The sequence below is a fragment of the Hipposideros armiger genome, unplaced genomic scaffold, assembly GCF_001890085.2.
Source record: "Hipposideros armiger isolate ML-2016 unplaced genomic scaffold, ASM189008v1 scaffold_487, whole genome shotgun sequence".
In the NCBI taxonomy this organism is placed as follows: domain Eukaryota; kingdom Metazoa; phylum Chordata; class Mammalia; order Chiroptera; family Hipposideridae; genus Hipposideros; species Hipposideros armiger.
Window position 1 is genome coordinate 100980 of NW_017731837.1, and position 15206 is coordinate 116185.

At 39.9% G+C, this 15206-nt stretch overlaps 1 protein-coding gene across 1 annotated transcript in view; it reads right to left on the bottom strand.

The window, feature by feature from the left end:
- The window catches only part of LOC109395835 (receptor-type tyrosine-protein phosphatase gamma-like), a gene marked incomplete at its 3' end in the record, with an annotated part of 531517 nt that overhangs the window by 73143 nt on the left and 443168 nt on the right, over positions 1-15206 (bottom strand). Inside the window, exons 3-4 of the mRNA XM_019667172.1 lie at positions 13715-13894; positions 1686-1834 (exon numbers count right to left, since the gene is read on the bottom strand). Of these exons, the coding sequence (XP_019522717.1) occupies positions 1686-1834; positions 13715-13894 (329 nt within the window). The remainder of the gene's footprint in view (positions 1-1685; positions 1835-13714; positions 13895-15206) is intronic.

Here is a 15206-nt window from a genome sequence, read left to right on the forward strand (position 1 = left end):
CCGTCTTGGCATGAGAGAATGTGATTATAAATGAGGCGCAAGTTCCTAGCTCCCAGCTCGAGTTCTTCTTTTCCAAGGTGGCAGCCAAAATAAGTTTTCAAACTTTCAACCTCAGGTCTTTTGTCCAGAACAACACCAACTGAACAAACAGCAATCCAATTCTAAGATAAAGAGGCTTTAGAGCAAAGCTAGCTGGATACAAACCATCCCTTCCACTCACACTGTCCAGGGGAACCCGCCAGCAAGAACAGAAGGGAAAACCCAAACCTAAAAACATGATGCAAACTCGCTTCTAGGAATCAAGTTTTCCAAGTACAAAGAGAGTAAGACTTCTAAGAAATGATCCATTCCTTCCATGTAAAGGGAGGAGAAGAGACCATTTAGAAAAACCCTCCTCAAGAGACTTAGAATTAGTGTGAGTAGGACAGGAAGTCCCACAGATAGATGAATCCTCATTTGAGAAGAATTTTCATACTGAGAATTTCTCAGCTACACAAGAAAAAATATGAAGCATCTTCTTAGATTTCTGGTTTCTCCAGTAATTACAGATAAGAAACAAATCTATCTGTGAATATGGGTGTCTACAAACAAACTGATTTACTGATTTTTCTCATCTTGTAGGGATCGTCCCCTAAGGTCTGAGGAAGCCTAAAGATTCCGTGAATGGCCTTGCGGAGCTAGGGTAAGGGAGGAAATCCTATAAATGATGTGCCAATCTGTGTGTACATACATGTATTTCCTCTAAGAAGGGGAGGTCTCAAGTATTCATCAGATTATCAAAGTAGGTCATGACTTAATAGAAGTTATAAAACACTACGAGCTGTCACTCCATACTCAAGTCCAACCATAGGCTTGAATGTACACCCATCCTGCTCTTCCATGAATCTGTAAAGCTGACCACATGGAGAACCAAACAATCAGCAAACAAGTGTGTCCGAACAAAAGAATTTTCACGTCCTAATCACGATGAAAGGTAAAAATAAGTTTAGCGATGGAAGGGGTGTTCTGTCCCCATCCAGCACTCATAAAGGAGTCTGGGGACCTGCTCTTCACCCCTCCGTCCTTCACTAAAAAGATACACGTGACCTACTGCACCCACACCTTTCTTCTGTATAGCAGCACGGATCTTTCTGAAAATTGATACATGGGAGGCAAAGTATCACTATCAATCTCAGCAAAGTTACCAAGGAGTCATACCACCAATGACCAAGTACTCTTTTTCATCAGCTCACAGGAGCCAACAAACCTCAAAACAGCTTCCCTACTGGGAGAATGCTCTGAGGCTGTTCTTTATGTACCAACTAACTTTTCTCTTTTCTAAAGGGTGAAAATAAAGTCATCTGAGTTTCATACAGAATTTCACCTTTAAAAAGCAGGGTTTCAGAAATCGAGAGGGAAAAGAAAACCCGTCAAATGAAACAAATACTTGAAAATCAGTGACCAGAGGTGAACCTACTAAAACCATGATGTCCGTGATGTCTACATTCTTCTCCAGGTAAACAAAGACGAGAAACTTGAGGATGGATATTCACCTGTTATGTTGTGTGTACATAAAAGATTTCCAAAGGCAAAGGTAGGGACGGTATGAGTTTGATTTGCAAAATGACTGGCAGTAAAGACAAAGCATCTCATTAATGTAAAGACCCAACGCACAGCTGCACTTTGACATCTTAAGTTTCTCTTACCTCAACAGGAAACCGCCTGCCGTTGATGCTGTGTTCAGAGCCCGCGGAGCCGTTGCTGTGGCCCCAGTGAAATTCTACCTTCTCAGCCTTGAATCTGCCAGGGAGGCCAGCACCGCTGACAAAATAGTCGTCCTTTAGAAGGATGGCAACTGTGTAAAATGGAAGGGGGGGGGAAATAAAGTGAGTTTCAAAACAAAATTGAAAGATTTATGTTGCTTCAGATAAAGTTCATGATTGCGTGATGTGAATTATTTCCTTACATACCTGCTAAAAAACAAGTCAAAAACTAGTTTGAATAAATTAGCACATTCTAGTTGCAGAATGCTCTCAAGCACCAGTTGACTCTAAATCATGAAAATTCCCAGGGAATGGTCTCAGAATTTCATATCCATTTAACAGATGGAAACCACTGGGGACAATGACAGAGTAAGTCACTGAATCAGGGTCTCCTCAATCTTCTTGATAATCAAAGTTATTTGGAGAATGACATTCCTGGGGCTACTACCCCAAGATGGGAAATATGTAATGTAAGGCAGATGTGAGAGGCATGTTGTTTTTATCAGAAAACTGAAGCAAGATATCAGAAAATAAAATGTGCAGGTTCTTGGCAAAAACACTGACAAGGCAGCAGGGATTGAGTATTGCATTCATCATATTTGAAAATGGTGAATGGTGCCCAGGAAAAAATGCAGTGAAAATTCTACTCATTAAGTCACTCAAGTAACTGCAGATAACTAGATTTACTTTACTGTTTCTATTCATTCCAAGTTTAAGAAAATTCCCTTGGCCTATCCGAAAGAACACGTAAGAGTGTCCACAATGTCCATAGGGAACCTCAATCAATTCAAACCCTAAATTTCAAGAACACACCCCTCTACCTTGAAACATGGGAATGAGAAATCAAGAATAACTTGACTTGTACTAACAGAAAATTAGGTTTTCCAAAAGGAATGTTACTATCCAAATGCCTAAAAAACAGACTTTATGTAAGTGATTCCATCCCCCCCTCAATTTTGCTTTCTAAGGTGAATTCATTCATTCATTCAACAAACACTTATTGGTTGCTAAATAAATGTGAGATGCCAATGAATACACTGAATGATTCCTGATCAAAAGCCAAGTTTACTGACACCAAGGAAAAGCTTTTCTATCCTAATTGTGTCCTCTCCTAAAGAAATTCCAGTTCAAGCTTTACAGAAAAATCCTGCATGAAAATTAGGTCTCCGTAAAACATAAGGACTAGACTAATAACCTATTTCTAAAACAATGCAATTATCTTAAACACTTCTCTATATAAAGGAAGGATTAAAAGCAAGTGAAGGAACCATGTTCATATAAATAATCCCTCTTTATTGCATCCAAAAGGCAGTTTTTCTCGAACTTTTGAAAATATACAATAAATGTTCAATTAGTGGGACAGCTAATTAAAGGATAAAATAAAGTAAAAGCAAGTGTTTCTTACTCTGACTAAACATGCTACTATGGCATTTCCCATCTTTATTGTGTGCTAGGCAAGTTTTAGAACAAGCGTTGGAAAACTTTTTCTGTAAAGGGTGAGACAGCACATGGTTAAGGCTTTGTGGGTCCTATGGTTCCGATGCAACTACTCAGCTCAGTTAGTCTTTGTAGCACAAAAGCAGCGAAACACAATACATACATGAATGGGTCAGGCTATGCGTATAAAACTTTATTTATCCACACTGAAATTTAAATATAATTTTCACGTGTCATGGAATATTATTCCCCTTTTTATTTTTTGTTTTCAACCACTAAAAAATATCGAGACAAGAGGGTGGGGATATCATTGGTGATCTCTAAAATACAATATATTTTAGAAGATAAAATATTAAATTAAACCACTCAAATACCTTTAAGTCCAAAATCAAAATACCTATGAATTAGCTCAGAAGTGTCTTAAATGCTATTGATTACACTCAGCCTGTTATAAATTTTATACATATTATTTTACATTTGAAAGGACGAAAACAAAGCATTTTGAGTGCATCTGTTACAACACACCCAGGACTCCCAGCATCTTATAAATATTTGATTTTACCTAAATCATTTATTTCTCTGTCAGGGGTCATTTTACTTGTTTTATATGAATAATTAAAAGCATAATTAGGAAACTGTACAATCTGAAACATTAATCTCATTTTTCATTTTACAGTATTTCTCTCTAGAGCACACAGCATGCTACACGCATGCACCTCCCTTCCGAAAGTGGCTTATATTTTTATTTACACATAAAATTTGGAAGAGAGAACTTTCCTAGCTATCATGGAACAATTTTCTGATGACCACTGATAACAACGGCTCTGTTTCAAAACAAGATGCACCAAATGTAGTCACTGCAAAATACAGAATGCATTAAGAGCCAGGAGCTCAAGAGATGGACAGGTTTGGGTTGGAATCCCATTCTGTCACATAACAGTGCTGTGATCTTGGGCAAGTTACTCCATTTCTCTGTGCCTCAGTTTCCACTATTGTTCAAATGGGGCCAGCCTGACAAGGCTGCTTGGACACCTGAAGGAAATCACAGACGAAAAGCATTTAACACAGTGCCAGGAATTCAGCATGTGCACACTCAGTGTCAGTTATTGTCAAACTCATTTCTACAAACACGGATGGAGCTCAAGTGCAGCAGAGAAGAGCGACCACACAGGTATAGTGCTCTATTTTCAGACAGAGTTCAATTTTAAAGCAATACTGACCTGCCCATAAATAAAAGGTGTATTGGGCAGGGACAACAGCCAGGGTAGGTGTGGCTCTAACACTTGGGAGGAGACCTTAAGTGTTGAGTACGAGCTTTGAGTTCACTAAAACACTGAAAAATGACTGTCCTTTTTCTTGATTATTTCTATCCTTTGGTCACATCTTTGACAATAAAATCTCAGTTTGGTGCAAATATGCCCTCCTCACTAGCTTGATAGTCATTTCCTCCTTTTACACAAGAGTAAGTATTATGCTAGAGTTTAATAACTTTGGTAACTTGGGTTTATTTTCATAGATTATAGAGTTTTTCTTTTAGGATTTTATTGGGGGAGGGGAACAGCGCTGGGGAATCGGAGAAGAAGAACAGACAAGTTGCTGTCCTTTTGTTCTTCAGTCTAGTTGTGGAGGACGTCGCTTAACTGGCCCATGTTCGTATTGTGATCATTGCGCTCTTCCCGGGTGAGGCAGTTGGTCGCCAGTCATTGGACGGCCGCTCACGTTGACTACCAGCCGTTCATGCTGGCTGCCAGCCACTCACGGTAGCTTATGGCAGCCCATTGCAGCAGGGACTGCAGCCTACACCGATACCAGTGACTCATGGCAGCCCAGCTCCAGGTTGAGCTGTTGTTCACCATCTTAACTGTAGAGGGCAGTGTCACTGGCCCACATGTGGGATCTGAACTGGGGTCCTGCTGCTCAGAGCTGGCGACCCAAGCCAGCTCTTAACCAACGTGCCAATCGGCCAGCCCAGATTATAGAGTTTTGTTTTGTTTTGTTTTGTTTTTAACATCAGTCTATCCATGTCAAATAGCACAGATCTTTCCATTATGGTGTAAAAAGTTCTTCTAAAACCAACTTGTTTATTTAAAATAAAGTGAGTTGATTGAGAGAAAACAGTAAGTAAGTAATACCATAATAATAAATAAATATATGAATTTTAATCTAAATTTTAAAACAATAGCAGGAAGAGTTGAACTTGGATAAAGTGACAGTTGGGAAGGTAATAAGCAACAGCTAAACACTGGAGAATGATGGGATTGAAGGGTAAAGCAGGAAAAGTACATAGGAGTGGACTTTCTAGAGCCAGGCCTTCTGGCTACTGAACTGCTAGTATGGATTGTGATTAAATCAAAGCAGAATGATGGATGGAGTGGAAAGAGCTGGGGGCTACAAGTCCGGGTTTCTTAACCAACAGGCCAAAGTCCAATGCAATAGCCAACCACAGCCCCTGCGGTCTGACCCTCCTGATACAGGAAGTATGGGAACATATACAGAGAGAGAGAGCTGGACCCTAGAGCTGGTGAGTCTGAATGTGAGTCTAGATTGGCCATTGTTCAGTTGTGGGAAAGTTACTGCTCTCCACGGTGCATCAGTTCCTGATCTATAAAACTGGAATAAGACAAGAGAACTTCACAGGTTTGTTATGAGATCACAAAGGCTGACATATGAAGAATGCTCAGAACAGTAATTCATACAGGACATTACAGCATAAAGACTACATTGTGTAAGTGTTGTTTATAAAGGTTATTACTCTAGGAGAGGAGCCACAGCTTTCAGATGCCCCTGTGTCTGGGGCTCCCCATCATGGAAGGGCAGGTAGGACTCACACCAGGGATAAGGAATTCGTTTTCTCCTGAGTTTGAAGGGATGACTGAGTACCTGGCACTCCTGGCATTCTTTGAAGGAGCCCCACCAACTGTTTACAAAGTAAACTCAACATGTCTATATAATGCTGGGCTAAACAAATGTTCACACCAAAATCTAAGTAAACAGCAGCAGGTGCCAAAAGTTAAAGAAAAATTGATGGGGGAGAAAATGAGCTGCTTTTAATATCTTACCTCCACTGCCCCCCATCCTGGCCAATTTTTAACACTATAAGATGGAGAGAGGCTACCATTATTGGATCTTAATGGTGGGACCCCCCAGACCACCCGCAAAGCTGGTGTCCGTCAGGGGGTTCCTTCTGGGCCCCTGGTGAAAAGCGAAACACTCTGGCCTGCAAGTGAAGACACACGAACTCCAGTTCCAGCCTTCTATTTACTTCCCTATAGGCACTGGCATTTATTTTTTCTAATATTTACCCCATAATTACTGGGGAAGAAAAGGTAAGTAAATCAGACACAGCACCTGCCCTCATGCAGTATATGGTCAGTGGCAAAGATAGGCCCCAGTAACTAAACCAGTAACAGAAGCAAACGTGCTTCTGTGAGCGGTAACAGGTAAGCATCCAACCACAGGCAGAAGACAGCACGGGGCATCACCAAGGACTGATGCAATCACCTGAGGTGAGAGTGCCAGAAGCCATCCTGGGGAAGTGCTGACAAAGGGGAACACAGCAGGGGGAAAGCTCATGCAAAGGCCCTGTGGCAGGGAGAATAAGTAGGAAGCCAGGGTGAATGGTGCTCAGAGAGCAGAGTGTGAACTAGAGAATGAGGCAGGACAGTGAGCAGTCTGTCTTAATCCCCAAGAGAAATGGTTGAAAGAAAAAACAACAACAACAACAAACCTTCATATGGGTTGTGAGAGCAAGAGAGAGAACAAGAAAAAAAGAGGGCGAGGCAGACAGACACAATCAGATAAGAAAATAAGATTGTTCTAGCTACTGAGAGAAGGCCTGGGAGGGAAGCAAAAGTGGTCAGTAGAAACAAAAGTTAGGAGGTTACTGCAGTCATCTAGTAAAGAGAAACTGGACACATTGGCTTGGAGCAACCTCAGATATCCAAGAGATGTCACCTCACGGGATTATCCTGGGTCTCGGTGAACTCACTACTAACTCACTACTAAAAGTGGATTAGTTGACCCTTTAATCATCTAAGATATGACAGATGACAATCCAGCATGGTTCTGTGCCTTAAAAAAGAAAGGCGGGCTTTAAAATAACCCTTAAAATTCAAAATTTAGGGGGTGGCCAGTTAGCTCAGTTGGTTAGAGCACAGTGCTCATAACACCAAAGTTGCCAGATCGATCCCCACATGGGCCACTGAGTTGCGCCCTCCACAACTAGACGGAAACAACTACTTAACTTGGAGCTGATGGATCCTGGAAAAACACACTGTTCCCCAATAAAATAAAAAAAGTTAAAAGAAAAAATTCAAAATTTACATAAGTCTGTGTAAAACAGCACCTGTCTTCCCATTATATAATTGGTAAATTAGACTTGTGTCGACACAGAAACTCGTTTCTGTCACCTGAATGTAGGGGCTGGGTCTGTGGGGATAAGAGAAACGAAATGGAGCTTAGCAAAGATGAAGCTTATACTGTGTCTTGCCAAAAAGAAACCCAGCTCCAACTCTAATTTCAGGGTTCAGGCAGAGTGAATAGTTACAGGATGAAGGAACCTAGGAATGTGAACATTTGAAACAGGAAAATTAAAAAACTGAAGAACCAACGCACAGTTAGCATGCCCCAAAGAAGAATGGATCTTTTTTAAAATTAAATTTTCTCTTCTGGGCAACCTTGAGCTAACTAGACGTGCTACAGGGTATTATGAAGTCAGGGTTGTGCACGCCCAATGTAAATGGTGCTGAACACCCACATGTTTCCAAACATCTGTCTTTTGGGCAGATAGTATGCTTTTAATCAGGAAGCTTGGCAGCTTCTTTGTGAGCAAAATGACCAAACAAATCTCAGAGCAAAAAAAAACAACTGTGATCCAGGAATGAGGACCCCCATCTAGTCCATCTTCAGTGCCCAGGATCTTTTAGAACTGAGGTGTGAGTGGGTGATGACAGAATAAAAATAATTTCATAGTTGGCATCAAGCCAATTTGGAAACTCCAAGAACATATGCTTGGGGAGTCGCTATGGATTTCACTTGCTCAGGCCCTCCCCATCAATAGGATCAGGGATATAGATAGGGGTTTTTCACCTTCAACACCGAAATCTCTAGTCCATAAATACAATAAATAAAATCACTTTTAAAACTTTGGTTCTCATCTGTGGACAGCTATAAGGAAGGAAAACAGGAAGAAAGAAGAGGAAGGGGCTAAACAAGTAAGAAACAGAGACATGCCACAGGGAAGGGAAATTCAAGGAAGAGATGTAATAAGAAAGGCGGGAGAGAACGAAACAGCAAAAAAGTGAAAGCTCATGGGGAGACACAAGGAGAAACCCACACTTAGACCATCAACAGAATAGAAACAGAAAGAGAAAGCCCAAACAGAAAGATTGCACACGAACATGAACACACACACACACACACACACACACACACACACACACACTTCCTTACCAAGATTACTGAAGGCTTTTCCACGTATGACATCCTTGGGCAACCATGCTAGCACTGAGCAATCACATCCTGAGCGAGGGCTAAGCATTCAAGTCCATCAATTTGGGAGGGAATCAAGCATCCTGAAGATCGCCACAAAAGCCTTGTAAGGTGCTTGTAATGGCATTCAGGAGCTGACTCTCAGACGTGCCTCAGTTTCCCCGCCCACCTTGGGACAGAACACAGATTCTTAAGGCAGCAATGAGGCAACAGTAAGCGTGAGCTGTGAACTTCAGTGACCAACAGAACAGCGTTTCTTTTAATGTCAGACATTTGCTTGGCAGCCCCATGGTCAACTGCTTCTTTTACACTGAGCAGGGGGTCACATGCTCAATTAGAGAACTAGCATGTAGAAGCATAGAAATGACTGAGAAGGTTAAGATTTTGTACTTCTCTTTAGATAAGTCTGCAACGAGGTGGTTCGTTTCTTAAGTGTGTGGGTTCTTAGGGTGCTACTACACTATAAAAGATCCAAAAGACAGGAAAATAAAGTGGACCCAACAGCCTCCTACACCTTGTCTAAATTTTATGGGCTCAACAACATATTAGGACATGGTTCCTGACCTACTTAGCTACACCTGGTTTCCCCACCATCCACCAACTTTTATTAGTTTAAACAACTATTTCTTAAAACCATCTAAGCCAGACACTGTGGAACATGTAGATAAATAGGAGGAAATGTAGGCAAAGAAAAAAAACTATACATAGTAAACAAATATAAAGTAGACAAAGGGAAGTAAGACGCATTATGACAAATGCATGTACTATTTGTTCCTGGTGTGGGATGAAATTAAAAGTAGTGGGAAAAACAAGCTACAACAAAAAAGCCCCCCAAATGGTTAAAATTCATAGGAGGCCATGGCTTATTAAGATACATCAGAGTTTCCATCTAAGTCTTAAACTCTGATCATTTACCAAGAAGCTAATGCTAGAAGCAGCAAGATTATCTTGAAATGTTCTTGATGAATGCATTACCTTTTCATTCTATGAAAATGAAAGAAAGGGAAATAACTTTAGATGAAGTCAAATGAGAACTGGCACAAAAGACAGTTATGGCTCCTCAGGAAGAAATAAAGAGATGTTACCTGTCTTGTAAAGATATTCTAGACAACTTTTGAGAAGTGGGCTACATACAACCAACTTCCTCTATTGATTATGCTGGATTGGATATATAACACTCTCAGCATTAAAACTGTTTTATGGGAAAGTTACTGTCTGTGCTAAGATGCTTTAAATATTAACTTTCTATATTCATAGTTTAATATCCAAAAGACAGTCTATTTTACAGATAAGTGGTCTGTAAATTTCCACCAAAAAAAAAAATACTCCTTCCTGAATTTATTTCTAAAAGTACAAGTTTCAAGAAAAGACTTTTGGAGAAGTAAAACATGTGTTGCTTAAAAATTAATGATTAAAGAAGTTTTTTCTTCATCTAGGCAGATAAGTTAAATTGAATGAGTGACTGTAACAAAGACAGACCATGTGGCTTATGACATGAGGCTTTTGCTAATTAAAGTTTTCTTTATTCTGATAATTTTAAATTCACGCTCAGTTGTAGGAAATAATACAGAGCTGCTGTGCCCCCTTGATCTAGTTTCCCCAATGGTAAAATGATACAATGTATCATTACACAGTACAATGATAGGTGTGGGGTTTTTTTAACTGACATTATCCAGGTTGCCTGTCCATACTATTGACTGTGGATATCATCAACCCCGACTTGTAACTTAGACACACAGCACCCTGCACTGTATGTGTGCTGTTGTTCAATTGCATTTACATGATCCATGCATAACAGACAAAACAACTCAATTTTCATTTCTCTAAAATACTGGAAAATTTATGAACTCACTTGCACTTTTAAAGGATTGCAGAATGAAAGAAGTTTCTTTTGTGCTTCTCCAAAAAATACAACTAATCAGAACAACACAGGTTGATTTCTGAACTTAAGTTTCTAAATTGCAATAGATTGAAATCTTCAAAAAAAACAAAGCAAAACAAGACAAAAACAGAAAAACAATTCCATGTCCTTGTTTAAAATTGCCTATAAATGGTTGCCAGTTTTACAACACCACTCCTGTTGAATCATCTTAGACTATGAGATATTGTCCTATCTAGTATGATGTCATGAATTGCACAGTAATAAGTACAGTTTGGGAAGTAACGAGGATTTATGTATGTCTATGTCTCAAGAGGTGGTGCTTCTGAAATTCCGGAGACAGCTGTGTTTCTGTTTGGATGGCTGTAGCTAAAACAAAATGCATACACTTGCAGATGTGCGACAAGTTGTGGGTCACTCTGGGAAGTTAGCAGAGTGACAGAGATTGATAATCAGCTTCTGGAAGACAAAGGTAATGAATCAACTTGCATTGAGTGAACCCTACACTCCTCTAAAACCTGTCATTGGCGATATCAAGCTGAAAGCTGTCACTGAAATGTGTTATCTTTGCAGAAGGCTGTCAAGCATTGCAAGTCAAGTAGAAAACCTTATCAGAGAGCCCAGACAATTGCCTTTGGCAGGCTTCTGGAATGTGGCACTGAGGTGGCACTCAACTACTCAACCCAAGATTTGATGACACCCAGTGTGGCAAAGCTCCTGTCCACCACATTCAGCAAGTCTGAGGAGTAATATTCCCATCACAGTTCTCCAAAGGACACTCCTATTGGAACTATAAAGCAGGACCACTGGTGCAGAAATTCCGAATTGTAGCAATAAGCATACATCTACATGAGGAGAGTCGAGGAGGGTGGTGAAAACTTGTGTACAAATAATATTACAGTACTCATGTCTTTCCTGAGTGGAAATGGGTGAGTCAAGGTACAGCAGAGACTAGCCTGCTATAAAGCTAGAAGGAGAACTACGTACTTATGAGGACATTATGAAAAAGAGCCCAACGCCAGCAATCATTGCACAGAGTTGAGTAGGAAGCAATTCTATGAACATATCAGGCCAACCCAAAGCAATCAACTATGAATAATCTCAGACAAATGCTGGTTTGGAGGAAGAAAATGGATCCCCAAAGTTGCACGTGCAGCCAGTTAGGTTAAAAGAAAAGGCAACTGTGACTCACAACATAATTGGGATCAAAGGGCTGATAGTGAAGTCATTTTAGCCCAGCATGGGGGCTTCAGGAAGCCAAAGCTTCTAAGGGGATTACTAAGAGTGGTTTGTAGTCACAAGGGATCATTTCAAGAGAAAGAGAGGGGGACAGGGAGGTTGGGAGGGAGAGAGGGGGAGAGTTTGTTTTAATGGGTTAGGGTTATAAGAGTTCAAAAATAAGATATGAAAAATATCTTTAGCACCAACAGAATCCCAGATAGCACTAGGCAGAGATGTATCATTAACACTCTGATGTTTATTTTCACAACGGACAGTGGGGCATAGGGAAGCCTTCTCTGATACTTCTCGCACAATAGCGATTAGGAGGGAGGCAGCTCTTTGCATTAGCAATGGTGAAAATACAATGTTTCATATTCCTAGATCTCAAAGCCCAGTTCATGGGAGGATCTAATTGCTGGTCTGATACACAAAGGGATGAGTAAGCGTTCATCTGCATTTTAATATAATAAGAAATATTAACGAAGCAAAATCTCATGGAAGGTAAGAATTTTATTTCCACTGTCCAAGAGAACTTTCTGCAATGACATGTTCTCTATCTGTGCTGCCTGATATGGTAGCTGCTAGCCATATGTAGCTATTGAGCACGTGAAACATGCTTAGTACAGCATTATTCAAAGTGATCTATAGATTCAATACAATCCCTATCAAAATTCTATGGGCATTTTTCACAGAAGTAGTAAAAACAGTCCTAAAATTCCTATAGAACCACAAAACAATCCTGAACAGCCAAAGCAATCCTGACAAAAAAGAATAAAGCTGGAGGCATCATGCTTCCTGATTTCAAACTATACTATAAAGCTATAATAATCCAAAGGTATGATATTGGCATAAAAACAGATGCATAGACCAAATGAACAGAATCAAGAGCCCAGAAATAAATCCACGCATATACAATCAGCCAATATTTGACAAGGGAGGCAAGAATACTCAATGAGGAAAGGATGGTCCCTTCAACAACTGATGCTGGGAAAATGGGATATTGACATACAAGAATGAAATTGGACCCATACCTTTTATCATTCACAAGAATTAACTTGAAATGGACTAAAGCTTTAAATCGAAGACTGGAAACTGCAAAACTCAGAAGAAAACATTGGGAAAAATCTCCTTCGTGACATTGGTCTTGGTAATGATAATATGAATGACACCAAAAGCACAAGCAACAAAAGCAAAAATAAACAAGTAAGACTACATCAAACTAAAAAGCTCTCCACAGCAAAAGAAACAATCAACAAAATAAAAAGGGATACTGTTATATTTCAATGATATCTCAATAAAACTGGAAAATAAATATGTCTAGTGACCCCCTTGCCCCCCAAATCCCAAGAAGACCTGAATGTGTCTTCTCTGCTTTCAAACATTGTAAATAGACAATCTAACAAAGGGAGAGGAGGGGGGAGACGATATGTGACTAGCAAAACTGAGGAGGTGAATTTTCATCCTACTTAATTTTAATTAATTTAAATTTAAATAGCCACATGTGGCCACTGGCCCATACTGGACAGAACAGACTCTTGAAAGTCCATTCTATACACTTTACATATGTTGACTCATTTATTCCTTCCAACCCTATCAGGTTGATACAATTTTATTATCCACATTATCGTATTTTTTTAAATCTGAGGCACAGAGTGGTGAAGTAATTTGTCCAAAATCACATAGCTACTAGTAAAGCAAGAGGCTGGTTCTCAAACTCAGGGATTCCAAAGCTCTCACTGAGCTATATGCTCCCAATAGCTGTGTTCACTACTTAAGGAGCAAGTCATGGTTAAAGCAAATGCCAGAGCCATCCAGAAATACTGAGTTGTCGGAAAAGTCATGACGTATCTTTTCTATGTTTTTTGTTGCAAAAATGCATCCTGACTTTTCCGACAACCCAATAGTTCATGTTGCTTTGTGGACAGGTAAAGAAGACACAGTCTACCTGTTTTCCCCGTGTTTTTCATCCAGGTTTTGTTAGAAGACTCATTGTCGAAGCCATCGAGTTGCAGCTCCTGGTACTCTTCCCCAACGCGGGCATGCTGGTCTAAGATGTCTATAGGAGACTGGTGACGGCCCCCGCAGCTGACACTAGATGTCACCCAGTGCTCAGGCCCATACGCACCTGGTGAAAGAAAACGATACTTCAGTCCTCAGGGCTCAAGGGTTAGGAATGGAACAAATAAGAAGTAGAAGCTAAGCACTGCATTTCCCAAGGTGCATTGTCCTACACGTGGCTACTCCAAAGATGTCAGACACTGCATTGAAAACTACAGGTCCAAGCCATTTGCTTGATAGGGCGAGAAGATGTAAGAAAAGATATACTGCTTAAGATAGTTTTCCTCCTTGATTTGTAATCAAACATTTGCTAACTTTATCTGTAATCAGGTTAGGAGAGAGTTGAGCAGGTCAGAGTTGTTCACATTTGTAAAAAATTTAAACAAGTTTCCTAAAATAAGCAAACCATTTATTCACCAGAAAAAGTCTTAATCAATTTAGCATGCTTTGCTATTGTTTACAGCATACTAATCACAGCTTTCTTATTTCCTAGAGTCAGTGAACCAGAATAGCAAAAAATTAAAAATGAAAGCAACACAACACTGGGCAAGTGTCATTACAAAGAGTCTAGGCAGTGAGACAAGGTTTTCCTTTGTCTAATTGTGAAAGGTTTTTCAATTAGGCCAGTTTGTATACTTGTGAATTAAGGCACTCACCTCTCTGTCATAAAAGATGGGGATATCAAGTTACCTTCACAATGGACTCAACACTCATATAAATAAAGACTTTTGGGGGACATATGCCACAAAACAAAGTTAGAGAATGCAACTATAATGCATAATCCTTATGGGTACCAGTCAAGAATAGATAGAGAAAACACGTTGTATCTGCTTCTCTGTCCTAGTTGGAAATATTTGGGGGTGATGTCTATTAAGTTGATAAGTAACTCTGAGATTTTTCTGTACCCTACCTTTAATGGTCTTGATATGACAAAGCAGGACAAGCTTGTTGGAAAAAAAAGATCCTTTGCTAGAAAGACTAAGATAAATCTCCTTTTGAGTATTCAACATAGAGTAAGTCTAAACTTTACAATATTTAGAAGATAGAACTTAGACTAGCCAATCAATAAAGTGTGGTTTGTGTATATACGTACATATACAAACACATGTGTTCCTAGGTTTTTTAGCCTTACATTTCTTCACATATCAACAGAAGAAGATGAACAGCCAAAGTGATTTCAGGAGACTAACCCGTCCAACAATCCCTATTTTTGTGCATGCTCTATACCTAGCCTTGTATGATGGAGGACACAAAGATACCTTAAGGTAAGTCTCCCTACAACTAAGTAAGAGCCCACCCCTGTGCCCAACCCACCATCCCACACTTATTTGGCATGAGTTTCCCCATCCGCCTAAGTCTGATAGAGCTCACAGCTGATA